The sequence below is a fragment of the Acomys minous genome (genome assembly GCF_964271855.1).
Source record: "Acomys minous genome assembly, chromosome: 19".
Taxonomy (NCBI): domain Eukaryota; kingdom Metazoa; phylum Chordata; class Mammalia; order Rodentia; family Muridae; genus Acomys; species Acomys minous.
Genome location: NC_140499.1, coordinates 52,482,152 through 52,495,519, shown reverse-complemented (window position 1 = coordinate 52,495,519; position 13,368 = coordinate 52,482,152). Strand labels below are relative to the sequence as shown.

The 13,368-nt window shown below is 43.8% G+C and overlaps 2 protein-coding genes across 8 annotated transcripts in view; one reads left to right on the top strand and one right to left on the bottom strand.

Moving 5' to 3' along the window:
* The window catches only part of FNIP2 (folliculin interacting protein 2), a 109,946-nt gene that overhangs the window by 90,045 nt on the left and 6,533 nt on the right, over nucleotides 1-13,368 (top strand). For all 7 annotated transcript variants that reach the window (XM_084769678.1, XM_084769682.1, XM_084769681.1 and 4 more), the window contains one exon: nucleotides 10,474-10,674. In XM_084769678.1, coding sequence (XP_084625804.1) covers nucleotides 10,474-10,674 — 201 coding nt within the window. The remainder of the gene's footprint in view (nucleotides 1-10,473; nucleotides 10,675-13,368) is intronic.
* The window catches only part of SPMIP2 (sperm microtubule inner protein 2), a 109,727-nt gene continuing 107,043 nt past the window's right edge, over nucleotides 10,685-13,368 (bottom strand). The window contains exon 5 of the mRNA XM_084769700.1: nucleotides 10,685-12,234. Coding sequence (XP_084625826.1) covers nucleotides 12,187-12,234 — 48 coding nt within the window. The 3' untranslated portion in view covers nucleotides 10,685-12,186. The remainder of the gene's footprint in view (nucleotides 12,235-13,368) is intronic.

Here is a 13,368-nt window from a genome sequence, read left to right as displayed (position 1 = left end):
GAGCCCTTGGGAGTTTGCTTTCTACAGAGCTATTGGCTCGATTCCTAAGGATATTGGTTTTGCCTCTTGCACCTTTTCTCCACCAAGCCAGTGTTCTGCTTCTGACAGAGGCTAAAGGACACTATAGAAGGCAGCAGGTTGTTCTCAATGACATTGATCTTACCAGCTGCTGCACAGTTTCCTCAAGTGCCCAGGTTCATTTACTAACCACCATGGAAACGCAATCTCCTGATTGATAACCACCTCCAACTTATCTGTGATGCAACTCATGAAATTTCAGCATTTTTTTAATAGACCACCAATTTCTAATTTCTGAATATTTGATTTTCATTGTGAACATCTGGCTCTGTAATTCCTATATTTGAGAAAATAGCTGTGTTTACACTATCATTCCTCTTAGAGCTTTTCAGTGTTTCATTTTTTTTCCCCTTTTAAAAGTAGTATCTTGACATTGTAGGAGCTCTCATTTCTTTAAACTATATAGTCATCTTGAGAGGTTAAATGCTATTAGGCATAATAATCTGTAGCATGTGATGTGGGTGCTTCCAAAATAGAGCCATGTGTATGGTGTCAGTAGGAAATTGTGAAGGGCTCAAAAAATTTCTTAAGATGTGTCCAGGTACCAATAGTGGATTTCTGATTTCATTTGATACATTCATTATCATGAGTTTGTTTGTTTGTTTGTTTGTTTGTTTGAGACAGGGTCTCACTTGTAGCCTAGGCTGGCTTGGAACTCACTGAAGATCAGGGTTGCCTCAAGCTCTAAGTGATCCATCAGCATCTGCCTCCCAAGTGCTGGGGTCAAAGGCGCACTTTAGAAATACGCATTGTATAACCACAGCAGACTAGTTTTCTTTGCCTCACAAGGAAATTTCTTCCTATAACTCTCAACATCAAGAGTGCCTTTTTATTCTTTTTGTTATCCTAGTCTCTTATGAAAGAGACATTTTTGCCATTTATTCTCATGGCTTTTATTGCCTTTCATATACTAAGACTCAGGTTTTCTCTTCAGTGTTTAACATGCTCCTTTTCAGTCTGACATTTGAACTCTTTGCTTTCTAATATGTGTTACTCAGTGGCTGTAACTTAGTACAAAGTAACTTTTTCTGTTTAATTAATGGTTAGTATTTCTACACCTGCCCTAGTTCCCAAACGGAGACCTGTTTACCTTTATCAATAAGCTTTAAAGCACTATAGCCGGGGCAGATTCTCATGGTCATCTATGCTAGCCTGGTCATCTATGCTAGCCTGGCCTACTTCTCAGCCATATGCAGTTACCTGTCCTTTAGCCTAATTCTGGCCATCTCTGTTTCATCTTTGTCCCCATGGCTACTCCTCCATATTGACCTCCTCCTCATGGCATGGCGACCTCCACCCTCCCCACCTGGGACCCCCAGACTGGGAGCAGAAGTCCCACCTACTGTCTCCTCTGCCCAGTCATAGGTTCTTCAGCCTTTTTATTAACCAATCAGAGATAATTGGGGAATAATTTTTATACAACATGGAGACAGGAGATTCCTCAGTAGCAGTGATAGCACCAGAATCTGTTATAATATAGCTCATTGCCTGATTCAGCAACTAACAGTCAAATATACAGAGACACACCTTAATACGATGTGCATGAAGGTCACCTCTACATCTTCCTATCAACTAAATACACATTTTGCTTTGCCTTCCTTTTCACGGTGACTGGAGAGAGTTCACATTCATGAGTCAGCAACACACTCATCCTGTGTCCCTCAAACAGCCTTGTGTCTATTCTGCATCCTACCTGGCAGCTAGGCCTTGTTGGTGAGCTAAAGGCAGAGGAGGGCGTTAGACAAACACCAGCAGATTGGCGTGGGTCTGAGTCCTACTACTACTTATTGAGACTTTCAAGTAAGTCGGCTCGCATCACTGAACCTAAACATGATTTTAGAGGGCACAGGACGGGGAAAGTATAATGCAGTGGCTACAAGTTTGATTCCAGGCTGGGAGATAGCTCAGTAGGAAAGTGCTTGCCTCATAAACGAGGACATATTCAGGACCCATGTAAAAAAGCTGGGTGTGGTGGCATGCGCTTGTAATAAAGCACTGGGGAGATAGAGGCAGCAGGAAGATCCCTGTAGCTCAGTGCTGTCCTACCGCAGCCTCATTAGTGAGGTCCTCATGAGAGAACATGCCTCAAAAACCAAGATGGCTGTATGCAAGCACCAATGCCTGAGCTTGACCTCTGGCCTACATTCAAGAAGTTGGGCCTCTCAAGAGGCAACCTAGGTTTGAATCACAGCTCAGCTCCCAGTGGCTTTGTAGCCTCTTGGGGGAGTTTTCGCCCTATCACTGCAGTGGTGTCCTTTGAATTTGAGAATTCTATAGTCTACATCAAGTGTTTTGCACAGAGCCTGGGACACTACTAAGTGCCCAGTAACTGTTAGTTATTAAAACAGGAAATGAGAAAGTACCTTGTAAAGTAGTATGAGATGCTATTAACAAATAAATACCATCATTTTAGCTAAAACAAAATTACTCTCAGAGTTAAGGGAGATGTGCAAGAGTTGTAATGCTCTGTTGTCTCATTGTGGGAGTTAGATGCTTAAAGCACCTGCTAGCGATGACTGAGCTGAGCCTGAACATAAACTTGCCCTTTGTCATGGCCAGGCTGGCATCTCTTTCTGTATTAGGTAAGGTCATCAGGACCAAAATTAGCATTATATTTTAGCTTAAAAAAAAAAAAACAACAGTAATCTAGGCTTCAGGCATTTTACAGACTAATCTATAAATAACAGTTGGATATAGCAGCCTGTTCCATTTAATTTTAAGAGTAACAACAGATTGACTCCAGAAATATCACACAGGAATCAGTAGCGCAGATAAGGAGCTTTGCTGAAAGCCTGGCTGTGATACATGTTCATGAATACTAATTAATTCATATGGGCAACCAACCAGCCAGACTACAAAAGAACAGCCTGTCCCATCAGACAAGAAATCATTACTTAAATAGCACATAGTATTAAATGCCTTACTCAGGTCAGCAGCAGCAGCCTTAAACTCAACAGGTTAGAAAGGAAACCATTTTGGATGAGTCCCTTGTTTAGCATGCTGTGGTTGTTTTCATATCTTTAGATTGATAATGAACATGTTAGTGACTGTTAGTGACTTGGGGCCTGCAACTCTGGCTTTTACAGCTGTAGCCCTGAATGCAATCCCACCTGGGACTAAGAGGTGTGTTTAGAGGGCTTTTAAATGAAATGAGTTTGTTCTTTGTTTTTGTTTTGTTTTGTTTCAGGCAGTATCTTACCATGTAGCCCAGGTGGGCCTTGAACTTGCAGTCTCCCTGTTAGCTTCCCAAGTTCTGGGAGTGTAGGCATGGGTCACCACACCCAGCTCACCTGCCTGTCCCCTTTTCAACCTTCTTCCTATATACTAGGCATGTTCTTGATGACTTTTTTTTTTTTTTTTAGTAATAAATCATTACTTAGACCTTTACGTTGTATGTGGTATGTATGTACACACCTTCAGATATATTCATCAGTATGTACACAACACATAACAAGGACATGTCTCAAAAACTGATTAAGCTCCAGGGCATCAGGTATGTGCAGATATGTACTGCTGTAACAATGCTAAACATGGATTCCTGGACTTCTTCAGAGTCTATAAGCTTAGCAGTTGGCTTATAGACCCGAGACATAATGCATTTAAACCATCTCCACTCCAGTCGGGTTGTTTCTGTTTTAACAGGCTATTAGCAGTCTCTAGAATCAATAAAACTTGAATGTCATCTCACTGACCCTATAGAAGTCTGGCCCCTCACAGTACCACTGAAGTGATCTCTGATGTTTTTTAACCATTTCCTAGCTGCTTTCCTGACCCTTGAGAGTCATTTCTTTTTCCTTCTTTTCAGAAGATTCTTGTTTTCCAGAAAATGAGTAAGCAGGTTCCAAGTGATGCTGTAAGGCGGATGTACGTGGCTAAGTCTACAGAGACGCTCAGCGACTACGTGTGAAGTAGTCTGAGAGTACACGGCTCTGGTAGTGTTTTTAAGGCACTCTTCCGACAGTGCTCAACAGTCTTCTCTGGCTGCAGTCTGTGTACTTAGCAGTAAACCCGTGCTGTTAGGGAGAGCAAGATGCCAGGACTCCATCATTTCCCTGTGCACAGCCTTTTATTTTTAAGTCATTCCTCAAGTGCCTGCTCATGTGCTAGGGGGAAAGCTTGAGGACACTGCTGACACACAGATCCTGTGTCTCTGCCCCGTGTTCTTCTTCCTGCTTTTCCCATGTTTGATCTTCCCCTTACCTTAATTCTACATGCGACGCCTCTGCCCTTCTTGACCACGTTGCTACAGCCTTCTGCTGTAACACACGTCGGGAATACTCTTACTCCTTCATTTCTTAAAAACATTCTTCCCATTGGTGGCAGGACTGCACAGCTTATATTATGCAGGCTATTGGGGCAATTAGATTGACACACCTTCCCTCCGTTTTTCTGCAGCAGGGAGATCATATAGGACGCTGGGGTCAGTTGGAACCCGGGACCCACATCACCTGCACATCGGTGTTTTAAAGACTAGATTTTGAAGCTCAGCTGTTGGCACATGCCTATGATGCCCGCATTCAGGAGTGTGAGTTAGGCCTGGACTGCATACGGTAGTAGCCTGTCTCACAGAAATAGTTTTAAAGTTGGTTCTCTAAGAGTGTGATGGGCTTGCCTTCAACTTCTGGTATGCTGGCCTGTGGCCAGAAATGGACGATAGATCCATATTGCATGGCTTGGGTTTAAAATCACACATAACCACGTTTTTGGTGGTTGTGGTGGTGACCAAGCCTGGTGATAGGAAATCATCATCATGCTTTGAAATCTGATACCCCAATTAACAAAACATGGCAGGGCTTGTAAAGGGACGTTTCTGAGGCTATATGTTGCCTGGGAAGGAACTGCAGACCCTCAGGCATACCTAGCCAGATTCGGCACTGAGCTGCCCCCAGTGCAGGTGCTCTTAGCTGTCTGTTGGGGAGAGTGCACTTACACGTGTGAGAAGTGTGAGTGTCAGCAGGGTGTGTAAGAACACCTTGGAACCTTCTGTAAACAAGAGGATACCATGAGAATTGCCTTGGGAAAAGTGACCTCATTCATTCAAAGTACAACTTATCAAATTCTTTTTTGGGTGGGGGAATGGGGTTCAAGACAGATTTTCTCTGTGTAGCCTTGGCTGTCCTAGACTCGCTTTGTAGACCAGGTTGGCTTATCAAATTCTTTCAGTAAATGTTGGACGATTAGATTTTGTTCCGATGCCGACCCTTTCAGTGGCAAATAAATAAACCCTGAAGAGCCTTTGAAATAGTTTTGGAAGAATGTTTGTTCCAGGGCTTTTGCAAAGCCCATCAGATACTTTTCCCCATCTGTGAGAAGGAACTCAGAGCTGCATCCACGATGCGCTAGAGACGTGTATCCTCTGTTACAACTGCACTGTAGCACAGCAGACATTTTGGGTTTTTTTTTTTTTTCAGGCTTCCCACAAGTGGCCACACTGACTGTTGCCCCATGGCTACTGTCTGTTCAGGCTCTTGGTTAGCAGGACCCAGCTGTCATAGCATAAGCAGAAGACACTATTAGGAGGGCATGAGAACTGTGTAGAGACGGCGGGAGCAGCAGAGCTGTGGGCTGGGTGCAGACAGCAGTCAAGGCAACACCAGACCAGGCCGAGGAGCCACAGGCCGAGGAGCCACGCCAGGATTAGTACTGACTGCTCCGTCCTCCCTCCTCAATGTCAAGGAAGGAATATTGGCTCACTTGGCCTTGGCACCTGGATAGAGAGGAGATGGCAGCCTGCTTACAGACCACAGGCCTTACCCAGAAGGAAGTTAGGATGAACTTCTTGGAAGGAAGTTTAGCTAAGCAGCTCAAAGCAACAAATGGCCAGCACCGGGTACCGGATGGGATTAAATAAAGACAGAAGGCAGCCAGTCCTCTTTTTTCTTTAGGAAATGAGTCAGGAAAGTGCGCACAAGCTGCTGCACTGATTCTCTGGAAACTCATCCTCCCTCTCTTGCTTCGGAGGTGAGGAGCGTGGTGCTGGGATAGCTGTGCTGTTGTGAGACCCTCGTGTACATGCAAGGCACAGTGGGGTGTGTCAGAAGGTGCCGCTGCTCAAGCACTTTCTGATCAGTTTTGTTTTTTAAGCCATGGAAGCAAGCACAAAAATACTTTGTTTCATTATTCATTAGGAAAATGCAAATTAAAACTGCACACCCTCTATGACGGCTACAATTAGAAACATTCAGTCTGAGACCAGGGTAGGAATGGAGTAATGGAAATTGTGATGTATGGCTGATGGCGATGGAGCCACTTGGGAAGACCGTTTTTCTTAAAAAGTTAAGCATGTGCTTATCACGTGAACCAGCATCTCCACTCTGTATTTATTCAGAGAAAGAAAAAATCATGTCCACACCAAGATTTGTAAATATGAATACTCACAGCTGTTGTGTTCTTTTTTTTTTTTCATTTATTTATTTAATCTCTTTACAGCCTGATTCCAGACCCCTCCCTCCTCTCCTCCCAGCCCCACCCTCACACCCCCTCCCCCAACCTCCTTTCTTCTCAGAGAAGGGGAGGCCCTCAGAGGGTACCCAACCTACCCTTGGCCCCTCTAGGCAGCAGGACTAAGCACATGCACTCCCACTGGGGCCTGACAAGGGAGTTCAGCTAAGGGAAAGGGATCCAGAGGCAGGCAATAGAGTCAGAGACAGCCCCTGCTCCAGTTGTTAGGAGACCCACATGTAGACCACACTGCACATCTGCTGCACATGTGCAGGGGTCTAGGTCCAGCCCACGCATGCTCGCAGTCTCTGTGAGCCCCCATGGACCCAGGTTACTTTAGTCTGTAGTTCCTGTGTTGTCCTTGACCCTTCCGGCTCCTTCTATCCCCTCCCCCCCCACCCCCACCCCCCGACTCTTCACAGACTCCCAGATCTTGGCTTATTGTTTGGCTGTGGGTCTCTGCATCTGTTTCCATCATCTGCTGGATGAAGCCTCTCAGAAGACAGTTATGTTAGGATCCTGTCTGCAATCATAGCAGAATATCATTAATAGTGTCAGTGGCCAAACATATGAGAATCAATATCCCTCCCTCTCTCCCTCCCTCCCTCCCTTCTCTTCCCTGTTTCTTTCCCTTCCTCCCTCCCTCTCCCCAATTCACCCATCTCTATCCCACTCTCAATTTTTTTTTTATCTTATGTGTATTTTTTATTTTGTAAGTATGAGTGTTAGTTTTCATGCAGGATGTGCACCACATGCCTGCCTGGTATCTGAAAAGCATGTTAGATCCCCTAGAACTGGAGTTACAGACAGTCGCGAGCTGCCACGTGGGTGCTGGGAATTGAACCCAGGTCCTCCACAAGAGCAATACAGCTGTGCCATTTCTGGATAAGCAAATTGTGCTGTACTTTTACAAGAGGATATTCAAAAGTAAAAGTAAGGCACTAAAATGCAATAAACACAGTTTTATCTCAAAAGTACTATTTTTAAAGAAACCAGATGCAAAATACTATGGACCATGTGATCTTATTTATATGAAATTCTACGAAAGCAGGAACAGTAGTTCTAGAAGGCATGTTAGTGGTTGCTGGAGTAGTTACAAGGGACTGACTACAAAGGTACTAGACTTCTGTGGTTCCTCCAAAACTTCAATACATGATTATAGCAGTGGATATACAACTACATACATTTGTTAAAACTCCAATTTACATATATAATTAGTATATTTTAACATGTATAAATTATGTCAATAAACAAGATAAAAAGAGATCCAAAAGAGTATGAAGGACAAAGTTCCAAATAGCACACCAGTACCCTTCCGATATAAAATGATGGACACGTGTCAGTCAGATGATCCACAGGACACTTGCATACGACTAGGAGAGCTCCACACTTATAATCTTTATTTTTTTATGATGTACTTATTTATTATGTATACAATGTTTTGCATGTGTGTGGGGGGGGGGGTGTCTGCAGGCCAGAAGAGGGTACCAGATCTCATTGCAGATGGTTGTAAGACATCATGTGGTTGCTGGGAATTGAACTCAGGACCTTTAGAAGAGCAGCCAGCGCTCTTAACCTCTGAGCCATCTCTCTAGCCCCCATGATTAGTATTTCTAAGAAACAATTTCTTCATGGTAAAAGTAATCATTAATTTGATAAAACTAAATGTATCATTCTATTATAAAGCACCACACCAGCTGGGCGTGGTGGCATATGTCTTTAATCCCAGCACTTAGGAGGCAGAGGCAGGAGGATCACTGAGTTTGAGGCCAGCCAGGTCTACAAAGTGAGTCCAGGACAGTCAAGGCTACACAGAGAAACCCTATCTTAAAAAAATAAATAAATAAAAATCATGCCTGTATATTATTTGTATCTGTACTTCTACATCTTTAGATTAGTTTTTAAATGTAAGGCATTAAAAAAAATAATCAGAAAAAAACCAGCCTTTCAAAAGATGTAAATATAGAATATCAACAATATCAATTATACCCCAGAAATTAGGATAAATAACTCCAGGTGGAAAACAAGTAGCTGACTGGGAAACAGCCTCCATAACATGTGGATACATGATGTTGGAGCTCGTGGGAGCCTGTAAAATGCTGTTGTCAAATACCACCCATGGAGCATGTGCAAGACTTGAGGCTTCTGACTTGGATAAAGGCCATCCTTGGGGAGGCTTTTACCATCAACTCCTACTAATGTGTTACATATATGAAACACTAGCTCGGCTTTTACACCTAGAGGACCATAAAGTTTCCATCTTGGATAGCTTTACCTCTTACGAGGTGCTACAGAAAGGCAGTGAGTTCAGAGCAGCTACCGAAAGAACAAAAAGCCCAGTTTTCAGAGATATTTATGAGGCCGTGTTCTCTGCTGTCTCGGGGTTCTCGAAAGGATCTATTTGGACGTTACAGTCCATCGTTACAGCAAACTCACAGCAGCAGGAGCCTTGGTACAGCTGGCCACATTGCATCTTTGGGCAAGCAGCAGAGAATAATGAAGCTTGTGCTCTCTCTGCTCACTTCCTCCTTTCTATATAGTCCAGGATCCCAGCCTAGGGAATGGTGCCGCCCATCATGGGCTAGTCTTCCCACCTACGATACCCCAGCCAAGACAGTCCCTGACAAGCATGCTCTAAATCTCATCATGCTGACTGCTGATTATTAATCATTACAGATGTTTCTACCTTATGATGGTTTAATATAAAGTATTTTGCATTTTAAGTATACATCTCAGTAGCTAGACCTGTCAGACTCACCTGGATAAATAAGTCCTCAGCCCAATTATAGTTGATTAATAGAAATGATTGGTGTATATAATCACAGTTGCTAAAGAAACCTTGCTTAATGATTAAATCTATAGCCTTGGGGTTGGTGGTGGTGGTGATATATGCACATGTCTGTACATATATGCCCATGTATGTGGGGGTCAGAGGCCACACTTGGGTGTGTTGCTCCTCAGGATAGCTGCCCACCTTGTCATGTTTTCTTTTTAAGATGTATTTTTATCCTCTGTGTGTGTGTGTGTGTGTGTGTGTGTGTGTGCGCGCGCGCGCGCGCAAAAGCCTGCTACACATGTGCAGGTACCAATAGTGGCCAGAAGAGGGCATCAGATCCCCTAGAGGATATTACTGGCTGCTGTGTGCTACCTGACAGGTATTGATAACCAAACTCCAGCCTTTTGGAAGAGCAGGAAGTTCTCTTTTTTTTTTTTTTTTTTTTTTTGTGAGACAGGTCTCTTACTAATTAGGCTAGGCTGATTGCCCAGCAAGCCCCAAGGATACTTCTTTTTCCTTTTCCCCAGGGCTGGGATTATAAGTGCATGCCACCATACCTACTCTTTAAAAAAGCAAACAAACAAAAAGCATAGGTTCTGTTCCGCCCCTGTAGAATATAATGTTATCCTGATAAATCTCTTTATTGGAGAAATGGGAATGGGATCACCTACTTTCCTGTGATTTTCCTTATTCTAAATGGGAATACAGTCTTTCATAAAGACAGGAATTTTAATATAGTAAGTGTGGGGAAAGCATACCCTTTGTATAGCTGCAAACTCTTTTAACACCTCCTGATTTTCATGAAAATGATTTTAAGGAAATTCTATTTTAACCAATTTTTTAAAGTTTTTATTAACATACAGGGTAGGGGGGATTGCACACATGTGTCTCTACAGGTATATCACAGGACATATGGAGGTCAGAGGATAACTTGAAAGTGTCTCTCGGTCCCAGGGACTGACCTTGGGTCCTCAGTCTTGTGAAGAAGATACTCTACCCTCCGAGCCATCCCACAGCTCCTAGCTAATTAATTTTAAATGCTGCTTCAGTGGCACACCTCTTTGGGTACCTGTGGAGGTCCACGCTTCAGCAGTGTGCACTCTCACTCTCTGATGGAGCACAAAGCATGCTGTCCATTCTGAGCTGCAGAATGCTGACCCACTGCATCTCTCTTTCAGCATCCAGTGCTTGATGAGCCCATAGCCGAAGCTGTCTGTATCATTGCAGACACGGACAAATGGACTGTCCAGGTGGCCACGAGTCAGAGGAAAGTGATGGACACCATGAAGCTGGGCCAGGATGTCTTGGTCTCTAATCAGGTGTCTAGTTTACTTCAGTCCATCTTGCAGCTCTATAAGCTTCAACTCCCTGCCGATTTTGTAAGTATTTGGTCTTCTATCATCAAAAATCATATAATTAAAAAATGATTATTTATTTAACATTTTAATTATAACAATCACAATTTTGACATTTTTTTTTAATATATTGAAGGTTATCATTAAAGAAAAATGGAACATGCACCATCAGACCTGCAGACGGGGTAGAGCTTTTGATGGTGCAGAGGACAATGTCATCTGTGCAAAGCAGGCAGTAAAGTAGATAAAGGGGAGCTGCGCCTAAAAGGAAACTTAAAATCCTCCATTAGAGAGCTTCTAGATAGATCCGGGGCTGGCCTGTTTCTGAAGGGATCCTAGCTTCTTCTGTTCTGTCCTCACAGTTCATTACAGGTGAATAGGAGCACTTCAGATTTGGAAGTTCTGTGCAAGGACTTAGAACATGGCATCAGTTCCTTTCCTGGGGGGAGTTGATGGTCACTATTGTAACATTTTAAATAGAAACCAAGAGTAGCCTAGAAAGTCCTAGAAAATCATCGCCAGCTCTCCTCTAGTCAGTGGGAAATGCTTAACACGTTTCTTTTGATATGTGGTATGTGTAGAGAGAAGTCGAAAGAGGAAATAGACACACAGAGTAAGAGAGGAAAGTTTGACATGGAGAGGGATGACAGGCATGTAGCTCGGCAGCCTAGTGTGCTGGCCTTAGGGACAAACACTGCTTGGAAGGTGCCAGCATTTTTCTGCTTCCTTCCATTCTACGCAGGGTTGTTCTTTATAGCAAAGGCTGAGTTCAGAGCTTCTGTCTCCCTCCTGGCCACAGGAAATGGCACAGAACTGTTTAACAGTAGAACAGGCAGCTGAGTATCAGTTATCTATGACTGCCAGCTCACTGGTCACCTCTCCATTCTTATGGCCGAGTCCTCAGTTGCACCACTTCCACACACAGTCAAGGCTGTGGTGCTGGGGTTCTGAAGGATGGCGTGAAAGCCACGGCAGCGAAGCAGGGCAGGAAAACCTTACAACATCCCTAGGTTCGCTTGGCCATTACTACTTGTGTGATGGACAATTCTGAGGGTCTTTGAAGGTCAGGTTTCTTGTCTGCAACATAAAGACAGTACAAGTATGTTGTAAGGATGCTCTGGAAACCAGAGAGAAGGTGCTGCTTCTCAAAGTCTCAAAGAGCTGCACCGGCATAGGTAGCTTTAACAGCCACTTTGCACATTTACTTATGTGTGGCACAAGGGCCAAGGCCGAGTTCTACTTCTGAGCTGTGTAACCTCTCAGATCCTGGGTTTCCTTATCTGGACATCTGGGGGAATAATAGAGTCTGCCTCATACACTTAGGAAAGCTAGTTAATTCATGTGAAGCACTTGGAATAGTGGTAGATGCTACAAACCATCAGTAAATAAGTATTATTGGTATGTCTCTGTGACAAGCAAGGTTGATGGTGTAAAAACTGGCAACGCCTTCCGTAAACTCTTTATTTGGCCCTGAGCCGAGGTGTGCTCTGCAGGACGCCTGCCCCAGGGAGAAGCACTCGGACTGCTTTTTTTCTCCTAGAAGCAGTCTTGTTGGTCCTGACTGGGAACCGTGACTTTCCTCTTCTGTAAGGGAAGGAGGAGAGATTAGACCCTGTGATGGTGTCTTTACAGATGCTGGCGCTGGAGCCTCTCAGATGTGGTTCTTACCATCTGACATACTAACTATCATAGCAATAAATTATAGAACATTCTTTTTGCTTCTTCTGGTAGAAGGATACATAACCACTTAGTAACACATGAATGGCTTCCTTAACCTGGCAAAACCAAGATCCAGGAGAATTCCGTCTAAGCATTGCTTTCATTAAAATACACAAGGGCCTTCCATATGAAAGGAGAAAGTATCTAAAATCTTACACATTGAAATTGGCATTCCATCTCAGGAGTAAAATCCTACAAAGACGGGAAGAGCACTATGGACTGAAAACATGATACACAAACCACTTTAAGACTTAAAGAATTCAATACAATTTGATTGTCTTCTGGTATCTTATAACCCTTATTAGTAGCTTTGTATTTCACTCCAAAATGAACCAAAACTTGGTAGGAAATCCCTTTACCACTTACCTCTGTTTACTTAGGGGACCATGGTGGCATCCCCATGCCATGAGTGGTACTTCCAGGCCGCTGGGTTCATCCCCAGCACACTGCACCGGAGATGCTAACTAGTGAGAAGCTGAAAAGCACCCAAATCTCACAGACACTTTTCCCCTGTCGTTGATCAGCCCAGATGGTCAGGATCAACATTCTAAAATGCATCTGTTAATCTTTTTACCTTGAAAATAAGAGGCTTAATGGTCTAGAAGGAAATTATGCATGATGGAATTATACTGCCAGAGCCATCAGGTGTCTCCCAGAGACACTTGGGCGAGAGCCTGCCAAATGCAAAAGCATTTGCCTCTGGTAAGAGACGCAGATGGCTGCAGCTCTCTAACCACCAACTCCGTTCCAAGGGCAAAGATGCTCCAAAATCATTGTCTCCCTCTCTCTCTCCTCTCTCTCTCTCTCTCTCTCTCTCTCTCTCTCTCTCTCTCTCTCTCTCTCTCTCTCTCTCCCTGCCTCCCTCCCTCCCTCCCTCTCCCTCTCCCTCTCCCTCTCCCTCTCCCTCTCCCTCCCTCTCTCTCTCTCTCTCTCTCTGTCTAAATTAAAGACCTAGTTAAAGGATACTCTCAAAAGCAAAATAAAAGTCTGAAGTGACCT